The sequence below is a fragment of the Pelobates fuscus genome, chromosome 1, assembly GCF_036172605.1.
Source record: "Pelobates fuscus isolate aPelFus1 chromosome 1, aPelFus1.pri, whole genome shotgun sequence".
Taxonomy (NCBI): Eukaryota; Metazoa; Chordata; class Amphibia; order Anura; family Pelobatidae; genus Pelobates; species Pelobates fuscus.
This window is the reverse complement of record NC_086317.1, coordinates 26595213-26608325: the sequence shown is the minus strand read 5'-3', so window position 1 is coordinate 26608325 and position 13113 is coordinate 26595213. Positions and strand designations below refer to the sequence as shown.

The following is a 13113-nucleotide window of genomic DNA, read 5'->3' as shown; positions in this document are numbered from 1 at the left end:
GATATGGAGCCTGTCGCATAGGTAGCTGTCCCGGGGTTTCAACTCGGTGGGTGGCCAGCGGAGTGTACCCAGGTAAATTGGAGAAGGTAGCCCCTTTAGCTACAATCAGCGCTTGTACCTGTGCACGCTCTTGAGGGCTTAGCCGCTCCCCCAACTGAACCCCCCGGGAGGGCTCTATCGGCTCTTCCGGTTCTAGCAAGGTAGGGGCAGATTCTCCTGATCTTCTGAGGCGGAGGCACAGATCGCCGTCACATCCTCTATCCTCTCATGGTAGGGTTTGAGCATGGAGCATGCGTCTCTTCCCTACCCCTGAGCAGGGGCCAATCACATAGGTGGTGTCGCATCTCTGCTCTACCACCTGATATGGGCCTTGCCAGATGGCCTGCAGCTTGTCTGTGCCGACGGGTTTTAAAATCAAAACCTTCTGCCCCACCTGAAAGCTGCGGTCTCTGGCTCCTCTATCGTACCAGCGCCGCTGGCGTTGCTGGGCCGCCTGGAGGTTGGTGCGCACAGTCTGGGTCAGCGCCTCCAGACGGTCCCGGAACTCCAGTACGTATGATACGATAGGGGTTCCGTCTGTATTACTCTCTCCCTCCCAGTGTTCCCTAATCAAGTTCAAGGGTCCCCGCACCCTCCTCCCAAACAGCAACTCAAACGGGGAGAATCCTGTCGACTCCTGGGGGACCTCTCTATATGCAAAGAGTAGGTGAGGTAGGAACCTCTCCCAGTCCTTGTGGGTTTCCCCAAACGTACAAAGCATCTGCTTCAGCGTACCGTTGAACCTCTCGCATAGTCCATTGGACTGGGGGTGGTAGGTGGAATTGACTATTGGCTTAATGCCACATACTTTCCACATATGTTGGGTGACCTCGGCAGTGAATTGGGTCAGATATTATTTCTTGGGGGAACCCTACTCTGGAGAATACCTTCATTAAGGCCTCAGCTACGGTTTCAGCATGAATGTTAGTGAGGGCTACAGCCTCTGGGTACCTGGTGGCGTAGTCCACTACAGTTAGGATATACTTTTTGCCAGAGGGGCTGGGCTTTGGCAGGGGTCCCACTATGTCTACGGCTAGCCTGCTGAAGGGCTCTACAATACTGGGTAGGGGACATAGCTTGGCTTTGTGGCGGTCCCCTCGTTTCCCTACTCGCTGGCAGACGTCACAGGAGGTGCAATACTGTCGCACGTCCTTAGAAATGCCGGGCCAGAAGAAAGCATGCGTTAGGCGATATCTGGTGCGGGTCATCCCTAGGTGTCCGGACAAGGGAATATCATGAGCGTTCCTAAGTAGCTCCTGCCTATATTTCTGTGGTACCACTAACTGTTTGGTTGTCAGGGTGACGGACCCTCCCAATTCCCTCGCCGCGACGCGGTATAATAACCCTTTCTCCCACGTGTACCGCTCCCCCTCTAGCCCTGCCTGGTCAGTGTGTACCCGGTCCCTATATACTTGTAGGGTGGGGTCTGTCTTTACTTCTGTCGCAAAGGTAGTCGGGGTATCCCAGGACATGTGAGTCGTGTGGGGTTCATGGTCTCTTACCTGAGCCTCAGAGTGTATCGGTGGAGCCGTGGTGCGAGCCTGCTGCCGTGTAGTCACTGGATGGGCTTCCTGGTACGGAGCCTGGGGTATAAAAGCAGAAGTCATCTGGCCCAAGTCATTCCCCAGTACAACATCTGCGGGTAAATTTAGCATAAGCCCCACTTCCACAGTTCCCTCTCCCACACCCCAATCCAAATGTACCTTGGCAGTGGGTAGCCGGTATACTGCTCCCCCTGCCACCCGTACTGCCACTGATCCGCCAGTGTGAGTTGAGCCTGGGACTAAATGCGGTGCAACCAAAGTTAGAGTGGCCCCCGAATCTCGGAGCCCTTGTACCTCCTTCCCTTCCAGGGTCACCAGCTGACGATGATGCTGCCGGTTGTCGGTGGCTCGGACCGACATCACCTCGTGGAGTACTCCTAGAGGTTCCTCGGTCTGGGCGCTCAGCATTTCCTGGGTGGCTGGTGCTACTTGATAGTGATGTGCAGCAGCCCTTGGTGTCAAATTTTGTCGCACCTGGTTCCACGCTTGTCTGCTCCGGTTTTGCGTGCACTCTCGGGAAATATGTCCCCACTGTTTGCAGGTGTGACATTGGATGTTAGCCCGGCTATTGTATCGAGAGGGGGGGGATTATTTGGTGCGGGCCTGGACAGGGTTACTGTGGGGCCAGTAGGAGAAAAGTTACTGGGTGGCCCGGTAAGTCGAGGGAAAGTCTTAAATTGGAGTCCGTGATGCCTCCTGGCATCAAAATGTTGATCCGCTAGTCTAGCCGCTTCGGTTAGGGTGAGTGGTTTTCGATCTCTCACCCATTCTTGTGCTTCTGGGGACAAGCCATTAAAGAATTGCTCCAGCAGCATTAACTGCCGCAATTCTTCCATATTGGTAGCATTGCTGGCTTGTATCCAGCCTTGTGATGCTTGATCCAGCTTATGCGCCCATTCTGCATGGGAATCTTTCTCAGGTTTGCGCAAGCCCCTGAACTTGCGCCTGTACGCCTCTGGGGTAATGGCATACCTCTCCAAGATCGCCCTTTTTACTTTTGGGTAATCTTTGCTGTCCTCTCGGGGCACAGCGCGGTAGGCTTCGGCTGCCCTACCCGATAATTTGCCTGCCAGTAGGGGTACCCATACTGCGGGTTCCAAGTCGTGCAAATCACACAGCCTCTCGAAATCCTGTAAATACCCGTCAATCTCGTCCTTTTCTTCACAAAATACTTTAAACGCGTGATGTGGGACTTTGGGATTTACCTGTCCGTATATGGAGGCAGTAACAGACTCTGCCCTAGGCGGTGTCTCTGGTGTGCGGTTTGCCATCAGATAATCCTGCACATCTGACATCAGCACGGTCAATATCTCCAAGGGTACTGGCTGTGGCAGAAACGCCATCCTGGTTCTCAGCTCTCTCTGGTATGGGGTCTCTTCCATGGCTGGTGGAGGTGTAACGCTGAGAGCTCCGTCTCCCTCCATCAGTTCAGCGATCAGCACAGCTTTGGATTTGTTGCTGGCTATCTTACCCCTGGCTTCCAGTAGCTCCTTTAAAGTCTGCCGTTTCAGTACGGTATAATCAATCTCCATACGAATTGCCCTTGCTTTCCTTGTTCGGTAGTTTCAGTTTACACGAACACTGCTTTTCGGCTGTAAGGTTCGGATCCCGTCGCTTGCCACCAATTGTAATGGAATGCAGTAGTATAGTCCACGATCTCCGTTGGTATCTTAGGTAATCCACAGTCAGAGTTAGAAAGCATGGCAATATCCCCAATCCTCCCAATAACCTGACGAAACACAGTTTGGGAGTCAACTAACTTGCTTTATTCACAGACTTCCATATTTATGCAGTTCCCCTTGCAAGGGGTTTCCTTGCAGATGTTACAGGGGAATTCTCCCATCAGGCAGTGTAATTATCCCAACAGGCATTGTTGCACGAGAAGGAATCCTCCTACTAAAATGGACGATTAAGTGGATTATCCCCTCGTGCAGCAAAACTGGCAATTCACATAGAAATACATATTTCACATAATATTACTCGCTTTCATACGAATGACCATTCGGTAGATAGCTGGGGTCTGCGGGCACATTTAGTGAGAATACCGCTCAGATCCCAGCTAAACTAACCGAACGCCGCACAAAATACACTTAACCATCGAGTTCGGTTTGAAACTACCGAACATCGATGGGGAACATAATGTGGTGAACGTGGAACTCCCGAACGCTCTGGAAGTCCAGCGGTGTTCGGATCATTGAGTAGCCGTTTTCAGTTCCAGGCTCTCGACGACCGAACACCGCTGCAGAGACAAAGGATCCAAGATGGCCGACCGCCGCATGGTCGGTAGCCGAACGACGGCCACCTAGGAGAGCCCTTAATTACCGATTGCAACAATGTTGCAATCGGTTAATTGGTGCCACACGACCTGTGAATGTGTGGTCTACCTGGGGAGCCCGTATTTGTTTGGCGAACGACCCGGATAGCCGTGTTTCGTCAAACGAAAGGTTTGCATGCTGGTAGCGTACGGCAGGCTGTCTGGGCCCCAGAGTGTGAGCAGGCATTCCAACAACTAAAGACTGCTCTAACTAATGCTCCTGTACTTGCGGCTCCTGATCCAACTAAAAGATTTCTTGTTCACACAGACGCTTCAATGTTTGGATTGGGGGCAGTGCTGAGCCAAGTTGGAACCGATGGCGGAGAACATCCCGTAGCTTACTTGAGCCGGAAGTTATTGCCACGAGAAGTAAGCTACGCCGCTATTGAGAAGGAGTGCCTGGCCGTGGTGTGGGCCCTGAAGAAGCTACAGCCTTATTTGTATGGACAACCTTTTTCCCTACTCACAGATCACAACCCGTTGGTGTGGCTGAACCGTGTAGCTGGGGACAACGCCAGGCTGCTGCGCTGGAGTTTGGCGCTGCAGCCCTTCGATTTTACAATTCATTATCACCCAGGGAAACAAAACGGTAACGCCGACGAGTTATCTAGACAGACTGAACTTGAAAAGTGATCTGTGAGTACTCTCCCGGACCTCCCCAAGCCGATCCGTTGGGATCAGACTGTGTATGCCGGCTTGGTTCTGGGGGAGCATTGTGGCAAACCTAGCCACTTCTGGACTATAATATAGGAAGGTTGTCTGTAGGCTGTGTATGTATTGTGCTATAGTGATTCGCATGCTGGCAGCCGTAAGCTACCAGCATACAAGTACTTCGTTCGGCGAACAGCGGCTATCTGGGCTGTTCGCCAAACGAATACGGGCCCCCCTGATAGATCACACACTTAGGGTCGTGTGGCGCTTGTTAACCGATTGCAACAATGTTGCAATCGGTAATTAGAGGCTCTCCTAGGTGGCCGTCGTTCGACTACCGACCATGCGGCGGTCGGCCATCTTGGATCATCTATTCTGCAGCGGTGTTTGGTCATCGAGCGCCTGGAACTAAAAACGGCTACTCGATGATATGAACACCGCTGCACTTCCAGGCCGTTCGGGAGCCCGGTTTTCGGTAGAATCGTTCCCCTAAATACAATCGACAGATTGAGGGGAACTTCTATACAGAACAGTATTTGTTGCGGCGTTCGGTCATTTCAGCTGGGATCTGAGCGGTATTCTCACAATAGGTGCGCTCAGACCCCAGCTATCTACCGAACGTTCGGTTACCTCAATGTACCGAATATTGTCTAAAATATGTATTTTAAAGTAAATTGTCGGTTTTGCTGCACGAGGGGATAATCCACTTAATCGTCCATTTTAGTGGGAGTATGTCAGGGTACCTGAAGTCTCTACCTCCGAGAGAGGTAGAGACTTAGACGTCCATCCGTCCGGACGGGCTGTTTCCTCTGTTCCTCGCGGTCCATCCGGTCACGTAAACGCCGGCCGCGAGGGACTCACTCCCTTTTTTAGCATGACGTCCGGAAACCGACGTCATGACGCCAACCCGGAACGACCTGTCACTCAATCCTTCAGAGACTAATCAGGACTCGTCGGAGGCGTGTCTACCCTTCCGAGCCAGGGTATTTAAACTTGCTTCTCCCATTTGCTCATTGCCCTGTCGTGGTTCTAGTCTGCCTAGTCACACAGTGCTCTTGTATTTCTGTTATCCCTTTGGTTCTGACCCGGCTTGTTTGACTTACTCTGTTTATCTCTGTTACCCTTAACCCGGCTTGTTCCTCGCTTACCTGTCTTCTCGTTCCCTCGACCTCGGCTTGTCTTTGACTATTCTCTATATTCTCCGTACGTTAGTCCGGCCATTCTAAGGTCCGGTATACGTATCCTGTACCTGTTTGTACTCTGCGTGTTGGATCCCTGTCCCGATCCTGACAGAGTATCCCTCTCGTGCAGCAATGCCTGTTGGGAGAATTGCAATGCCTGATGGGAGAAATCCCCTGAATTATCTGTAAGGAAACCCCTTGCATGGGGAACTGCTTAAATATGCCAGCTTGTGAATAAAGCCAGTTAGTTGACTCCCAAACTGTGTTTCGTCCGGTTATTGGGAGGATTTGGGGACTTGCATTACTTTTCAGCGCTGACTGTGGATTTACCTGTGAAACCAGCGGAGATTGTGGATTATAATACTGCCCTCAGCTACACTGCTTTTTTATTTTTTTAAGCTTTCTTTGTTTCTTAATACGAGACCTAGTTAACAGAGTAATGACCATTTCATTGTTGATTAAACAAGTCAAACTTCTTGGGTCCATGCCTGTATACAATGCTCCTGATAAAAAACCTAAATCACACTTTATTATTTTTACAAGAGACCAAAAAAGAATTACTTTTACACTAACCGATAGATGTAAATGGTAAAAATAAAGTGGAAATTTACTATATTTATCCGTAATGGCTTTGGACTTTTTACGATTGTTATCAGGGAGGATACAATCTATTATTAGCAATAGATAAAAATGATTGTTCTCTTTTTCCACTGGTCTAGACCATCAAAACTGAAAAGTAAATTAAAAAAGTAAAATGTAAAACGTATGCAGGTACCAGTGCCGGTGGGTAAAAGGGGCATTTCCCAGACTCAAAAAAGAAAGTTCAACTGTGCGTGTGAAACATACAATATATTATTGAAGGTTTGTCTAAGCAGGGTGAAGAAACCAGGAAAGTTACCCTTGTAGACTAATCTCTCAACAAATAATTCATTAACAATTCATCCAATAAAACCAGTTTATTTTTAAAGAAAGAAAACACCCTTTGAGAGACTGTGTAACGCACCCCCAAAAAGGCTTGCAATAGAAGTGTTCCCTTTTACAATAGCCGATTATAAATGCTTTCCATTAGAGCTTAGAAAGCCCCTGAGAGGGCAATTAATCATGTTTACAGCATTCTAGTGAAACATAACCTCAGAATTTCTCAACATATACCCGTGGTTTGTTTTGGCTTTCAGCATGGCAAAATCTAAAATAAAATTGCACTAACCTTCCCTGGCAATCCTGGGGTGATCCTTAACCAGTAAATAAACAAATGTCTCTACTAGGACTCTGGTCAACCTCACTGGCTTAGACAGGAGCTATACAGCACTCTCTCCCCTTCTGGCAGTGCTGCAGAAAGCAGCATCTGGGTGGATGGGAGGTAGAGTGGGCTTTGGGCACATATTAAGGCATTATAGCCAACATTGATACTAATATACAACTATATTTATTTTACGTGACATTAGAGACTAAATACAGCCATATTAATGATCAGTGGTTGTGCTATTATACCTGCAGTATATATATATATATATATATATATATATATATATATATATATATATATATATATATATATATATATATATATATATATGGACCTAAAAGTCCAGGCAACTTAGCTTAACAACTGAATAAGAGAGTTGCATCCCAAAGCCAAATTTGTAGATGTTCAATAACAGTCTAATAAAATAAAATATGGTAATATGGTACTTATGAAATAGAAGCATACTATGATCTTAAATGATAAACAAAAACTACAATATTAAATCATATGTGTTCCTTGTTTCTACAGCCGGAGTATCATTTTCTGCAAAAGTTACGATAAATGAAGAATTCAACGAACAATTTAAAAATATAAGTAGTGCTGAATATAAAAATTTCACTGACAACTTTATACAAGAGGTGAGTGTGAAATTATAGAACTGTTTCACATTAATTATTCTGCACAAATAAACCATCTTGACATTGTTTCCATGGGATAAAATGTTTTAACGTGGTTATATAATAATTGCTAATGTAAAAACTAAAATAAAACTTTCCATGGAGGGCACAGTCAAGCTTCACAGAAGGAAAAAATTGGCTAGCCTAAACGGAGGCATTTATTTAAAATAAAAAAAAAAAACTACATAAAATTAGAAAGCTTCTCAACATTCTGATACTTTTAATATCCAAGAATATAGTAACTGCATGTAGAAAAAAAAAAGAAAAATATGTAGCAAAACAAAACAATACACTAACTAAAGAATACATTCGCAGCCAAGTTATTTTTCTTTTTTTTTTTGTAATTCTTTATTTTGGTTGTGCGTAGAGTAACACATATAGTCACATTGCCACAACAGCTTTGCAACATTAAACAATAAACAGTCGGCAACATTGCATGGCTTGTCGTATCATGCACATTTTTGGTTTTGGTCGCATTATACATAGTGGTCTCTACAGCTCGAGGTTGCATCCAGGGTGTCCTGTGTGAGCTTATTGTCCCCGCTGTACACTTGGCTAGGTGAGGTTTGAATGGAATAAGCAGTGTGTACTGCGTGTATGCATGTAAACTTGTGTCTGACCTGTTCGGTATGCCTGGTATAACCCGGGAAGTTTAATAGTGAGTGGTGCTTTTAAATGACATGTTCCCTGTAGTGGGATGTCATGTCGCTTAGTGTCTTGCTTGGTGCGTCGCCTGTCTCTGTAGGGTTGGGTTGCAAGTCCTGTGTAAGTTCTGTCAGGCGTGGGGGGGAGGGTAGTGGTTCATGGCCCACCGGCCGTCTAGTCAGATGTGTTGAGAGTGTGGTTAGTCGTCATGTTAACATTAAAACATTCAAAGGTTAACGTTGAAAACAGAGAAAGTATAAAAACTCATGCTTTAGTGCAATGTCCTTAGGGTGGTGGCTCTCGCCTGTAGATTTCAGGTTGTTGCCGAATCATGTTTTTCCCGGGTCGAACCTCGTGGGACGAAGGGGGTCACCTGATCAGGGTTCCAATAATGCGTCGAGGTGGTAGCGCTTTGGGTTGCAGCGGGGTGTAGTGAGTCCATCGGCAGCCCCAGGACAGGTAACAGCGCCGCTGCTTCTGTGAGGGTGCTTACTGTGTGCTTTGTTTCTCCTTTCTGGATCCATAAGGCTCGGGTCATCAGCCACTTGTAGAGTATGTTTTTCTGCCTCAACAGCATGGTGAATGGTTTGAGGGACCATCTCCAGGAGAGTGTGCTGCCAGTTAGGTCCGCGTAGAATGATAGATTCATCGCCTCAAACTGATGGGGTGAGCTTCCCCTGGTCGCCGCCACGGCCGCCATCTTGTCCTTAATTTTATGATAAGATCTCTGGGTGTTGCGGTAGGTGCCTTAGCTGGTTTTGGGGCTCGGAAGAAGCCATCTAACTGCGTTGTTTTGGCCTGTCGCGGTGGTAGCAGGGCTGTCAGCAAGTGCCTTAGTATGTGTGGCAATTCGTCTGTTGGGGTATCCTCTGGAATAAGTGTTGCCAAATGCTGGATGTAACGGATCGCCTGGCACCCCGACCGGGTACCTCCGTTAATGGATGCTCCTAGCGCTTCCTGAGGACTCCAAGCACTCTGGCAGACACCACAATCACCGAATCCGAGAAACCTTTAAATTCTCCCAAGCATATGAATGCTGTAGACCATTGAATAGGAACCATACGAATAGGCTTGTACTCCTAGCAGTCAACTGGAACAGCATGCAATAAATCTTTCCCCCAATAATGAGACGACACATCACTTTGAGGGTAAAACAGGAACTCTCGACTGGCTCATCCAGCCTGGCTTTTATTTCCATCTCACACATACAGGCCACACCCAGGGGGAGGCATAAAATAACCAATCCGAGATATGGTACAACCCACACATCCCCTCCCCTTAGCCTGAGAGATAATCCACTTATTATACAGTTTAAAACATAACTTTTACACAATATCTGTAACTTCAAAACCATACATCACATTCACATACAAATCACATATTCAGACTCAGCATACTTTAAACATAAACACTTCCAAAATTCAGGCAAATCCCTCCAGTGGATCAAAAGTTACACGGAAGTCCTTTTATGACCGACCGCGAGCACATTTTCTTGCCCAAAACAGTTCCATAGATTTGGGCTGTGCGGTCGGTCAATTCCTGGCATAAAAACGGCTAAGTCCCATTCGAAGTGTGCCTGAACTTCGACTTTAGTCGAAGTGTCGAAGTGGAGTTGATGTTAAGGGTCGGCAGTGTTCGAAGTTAAAATGGCCGCCGCCACGTGGTCCTTTGTCCGATACCGGCCACTTCGACGACTTCGACAACTTCGGTAACTTCGACAGCTTCGACCACTTCGACCGCTTCGATTGCTTCGACCGCTTCGACAGCTTCGACAGCTTCGACCGCTTCGACAGCTTCGACCGCTTCGACAGCTTCGACCGCTTCGACAGCTTCGACCGCTTCGACCGCTTCGACCGCTTCGACCGCTTCGACAGCTTCGACAGCTTCGACAGCTTCGACAGCTTCGAATGTGTCCAAAGTGCCATATACAAAAGTACCAATCTGTCCCCAAAGTATTTAAAGAGCTAGGGACAGTATAATACAATCCACCTGCCCAAAAGTAGTTCTTAAAGGGTCAGTACATTATGGTAGCAGTCCATAAGCCCCAATTCAGTCCCTTAACCCCTTAAGGACACATGACATGTGTGACATGTCATGATTCCTTTTTATTCCAGAAGTTTGGTCCTTAAGGGGTTAAAGGGCAATATCTCCCAGGGACCATAATCACTGGGCAGGAGGCTAGCAACCAGGCTTCTCCAGTTCTCAGTGGCGAGGGTGGTTCCGCCACATTGGATTTTGGTAAGTTTGGGCCTGGTTGTGTCGGAGCGCATGCTCCATGCGAATTTCCCTCTCGGTTGCTTAGCTCCGCCCCCACAAAGTTCTTTTTCAATCAATGCTTTACTTTTGCTTTGTGTTTATTTTTTTTAATTTGTAATTATGATTTGCAGGTAACAAGCAATCTGGATCAGAAAAGCAAAGAATTGGTTAATTCTGGGAAAATGCGCATCGACATCACCAGTATTGAACAAGGAAGTGTTGTTGTAAACTTTAGCATTGCCACGGACCCAGCCGAAAACTTGACTCTAAGTGATATTTCCACCACTTTTTCAGAAGCATTAGAAAACAGCACTCTTCAATTAGATTCATTTAATTTTACAGGTATAAGTTTTATTCTGCAACTTTCTTTTGCATAATGTTTTTGTTACTAAGGGAAAGAGAGAGAGAGAGAGAGAGAGACAAAATAAAGAAAGATGAACAAACTCCAGGGAAGCTAGGAGTCACTCACATTGTTGTTTCCATTGAATTCTGTACCTTAGAGTTTAGTTTAGTGAGATTTATACTACAATACTGACCATTCTTTGCTTCCAACCATCGTGTGTGTAACGGATCCACTGGCACCCCGACTTGGTACCTCCATTGAAAGATGCTCCTAGCGCTTCCAGAGGACTCCAAGCACTCCACCAGACACCATAAGCACCGCAGGCTGCAGCTATCTCCCTTCAGAATGAAGCAGGAACAAGCTCTTACAAGAGCTCAGTGATTATAGCAAGGGAATATGCCTAGCATAGCAATCCCTTGTAGCAGATTCCCCCAATAAGAGACAGGACTCAAGTTGAGGGTAAAAATAGAACTGTCTGGCTGCTAGCTTGCAGCCCTTTTTATTGGGTGCTCCCATGAAGGGGAGGGACACACACAGTAACGTACATTAACCAATCACACAATAGTTACATCCCACACATAGCCCTCCCTTCTACCTGTAAACTAATTATCTGTACACACAGGAAAATACAATTATCATAGGTAGGGAAAATACAGTTTTTACACAACATTCATAACTCCCAAAATATACATCACATTCGCATAAAAATACATATTCACAATCAATCCATTCGGGGGAACAACATACTCAATAATCATACGAATTGGACCAGGGGTTCAAAAGTTAGTACAAATGTGCATTTGACCTTCTGGAAGCATGGTTTTTCCAGCTCAAACTAGTTCCACAGAATCCTCTATCCTGGAGACAATGGAGAAGCTGATTTAATTATATCCAGGGACAAACACAGCCTCCATTAATCACATGTTACCAGCAACCACCAAAAGACATAACAATACATAACTCCTGTTATACTAAACAGAACCCCCACATTCCCCAGATGGCTTGGATCTGAACGCTCAACATATCCAAACAGCGCTCAGATGCCACAAACACAGTTCAAACGCCATGGGGTTTAAGTTTCGTATGGGCTGATGAGAGGGCCCATAATCCTGGGGCAGCCCAATAACCCACAGTATGCCCAAATACCGTGCATAAAGGGCCAAATCGCCCAGGGACCGTAGTCAAAGGGTAAGAGGCTGGCAAGCAGCCCCCTCCAAAACACAGTGGCGAAGTGGCTTTCGCTACATATCTTCCCATTCGGGGGTAGACTAACCAGGTACCTGACCTTCTGCCGGTCAGTACCTAGATTAGTCGGGCAGCCCACCCATAAAACAAAATTAGCAGAGTAGCCCACCCACAAAACAAATTTAGCAGTGTAGCCCCCCACAATAAAGAATTAACAGAATAGCCCCCCCACAATAAGTCATACTGGCCTGTAGGTCCCAAGTTGTGGGGTGAAACTGTGGCACCCTCGGCCTTGCTGGGCAAATGGCTGTGAGTACTTGGGGGCCAGATGCCCGATGTGCTCTGCTCCGGGGTCAGAGCTGGGGTAGTCTCAGGTTAAGGAAAACAGGAAGGACAGAGGCCAGCGGCGCTCTGCCCAGTTGTCAGCTCTTCCGCTGGGGCAGCCTGTAGAAAGTCAGGCTCAGGGGAAGGAAACAAGGGAGGACAGAGGCCAGCGGCGCTCTGCCCAGTTGCCAGCTCTTCTGCTGGGGGGTCAGGGAACAAAGGAGTTGACTGGGGAGGAGAAATATCACTTACCTCCCCCTGGTACTCCGGCTGCTGCTGGGGGGGGAGGTCGATGCTCTCTACTTTCTGTAACTCCAGCTCTAGTTGGGGATCTGGGCCGGTTGCCCAGCATCCCTGTAGGGCCGGTGGAGAGATCTCGGTCCCATCTCCACCTGCCTGCAGGGGGTCCTCCCAGGACCAGTCTATGAGGTCCTCTACCTCGGGTACCACTGGTTGCTGTTGGGGAGGGAGACCGGTTGTCTCTTCCTCCAATAACACATTCTGCCGCTGGGGAGTGAGACCGACTGTCTCCCCTCCCTGTAAAACATACTGCCGCTGATGATCTGGGCCGGGTGCCCAGCATCCCTGTAGGGCCGGTAGAGAGACCTCGGTCCCATCTCCACCGGCCACCTCGGTTTCTTCCTCGTCCCAGTCTACCTGTGGCTGGAGTTTCTCCCAACGTGCCCACTGGCCTTCCCTCAACGCCCT

General features: G+C 47.6%; 2 protein-coding genes across 2 annotated transcripts in view; both read left to right on the top strand.

Annotated features, from left to right (window-relative positions):
• LOC134600026 (mucin-2-like) overlaps nt 1–13113 on the top strand; it is a 389376-nt gene that overhangs the window by 146311 nt on the left and 229952 nt on the right. The window lies entirely within an intron of this gene.
• Nucleotides 1–13113, top strand: part of LOC134600587 (uromodulin-like 1) — a 33508-nt gene that overhangs the window by 15254 nt on the left and 5141 nt on the right. The window contains exons 3-4 of the mRNA XM_063445027.1: nt 7504–7613; nt 10685–10895. Coding sequence (XP_063301097.1) covers nt 7504–7613; nt 10685–10895 — 321 coding nt within the window. The remainder of the gene's footprint in view (nt 1–7503; nt 7614–10684; nt 10896–13113) is intronic.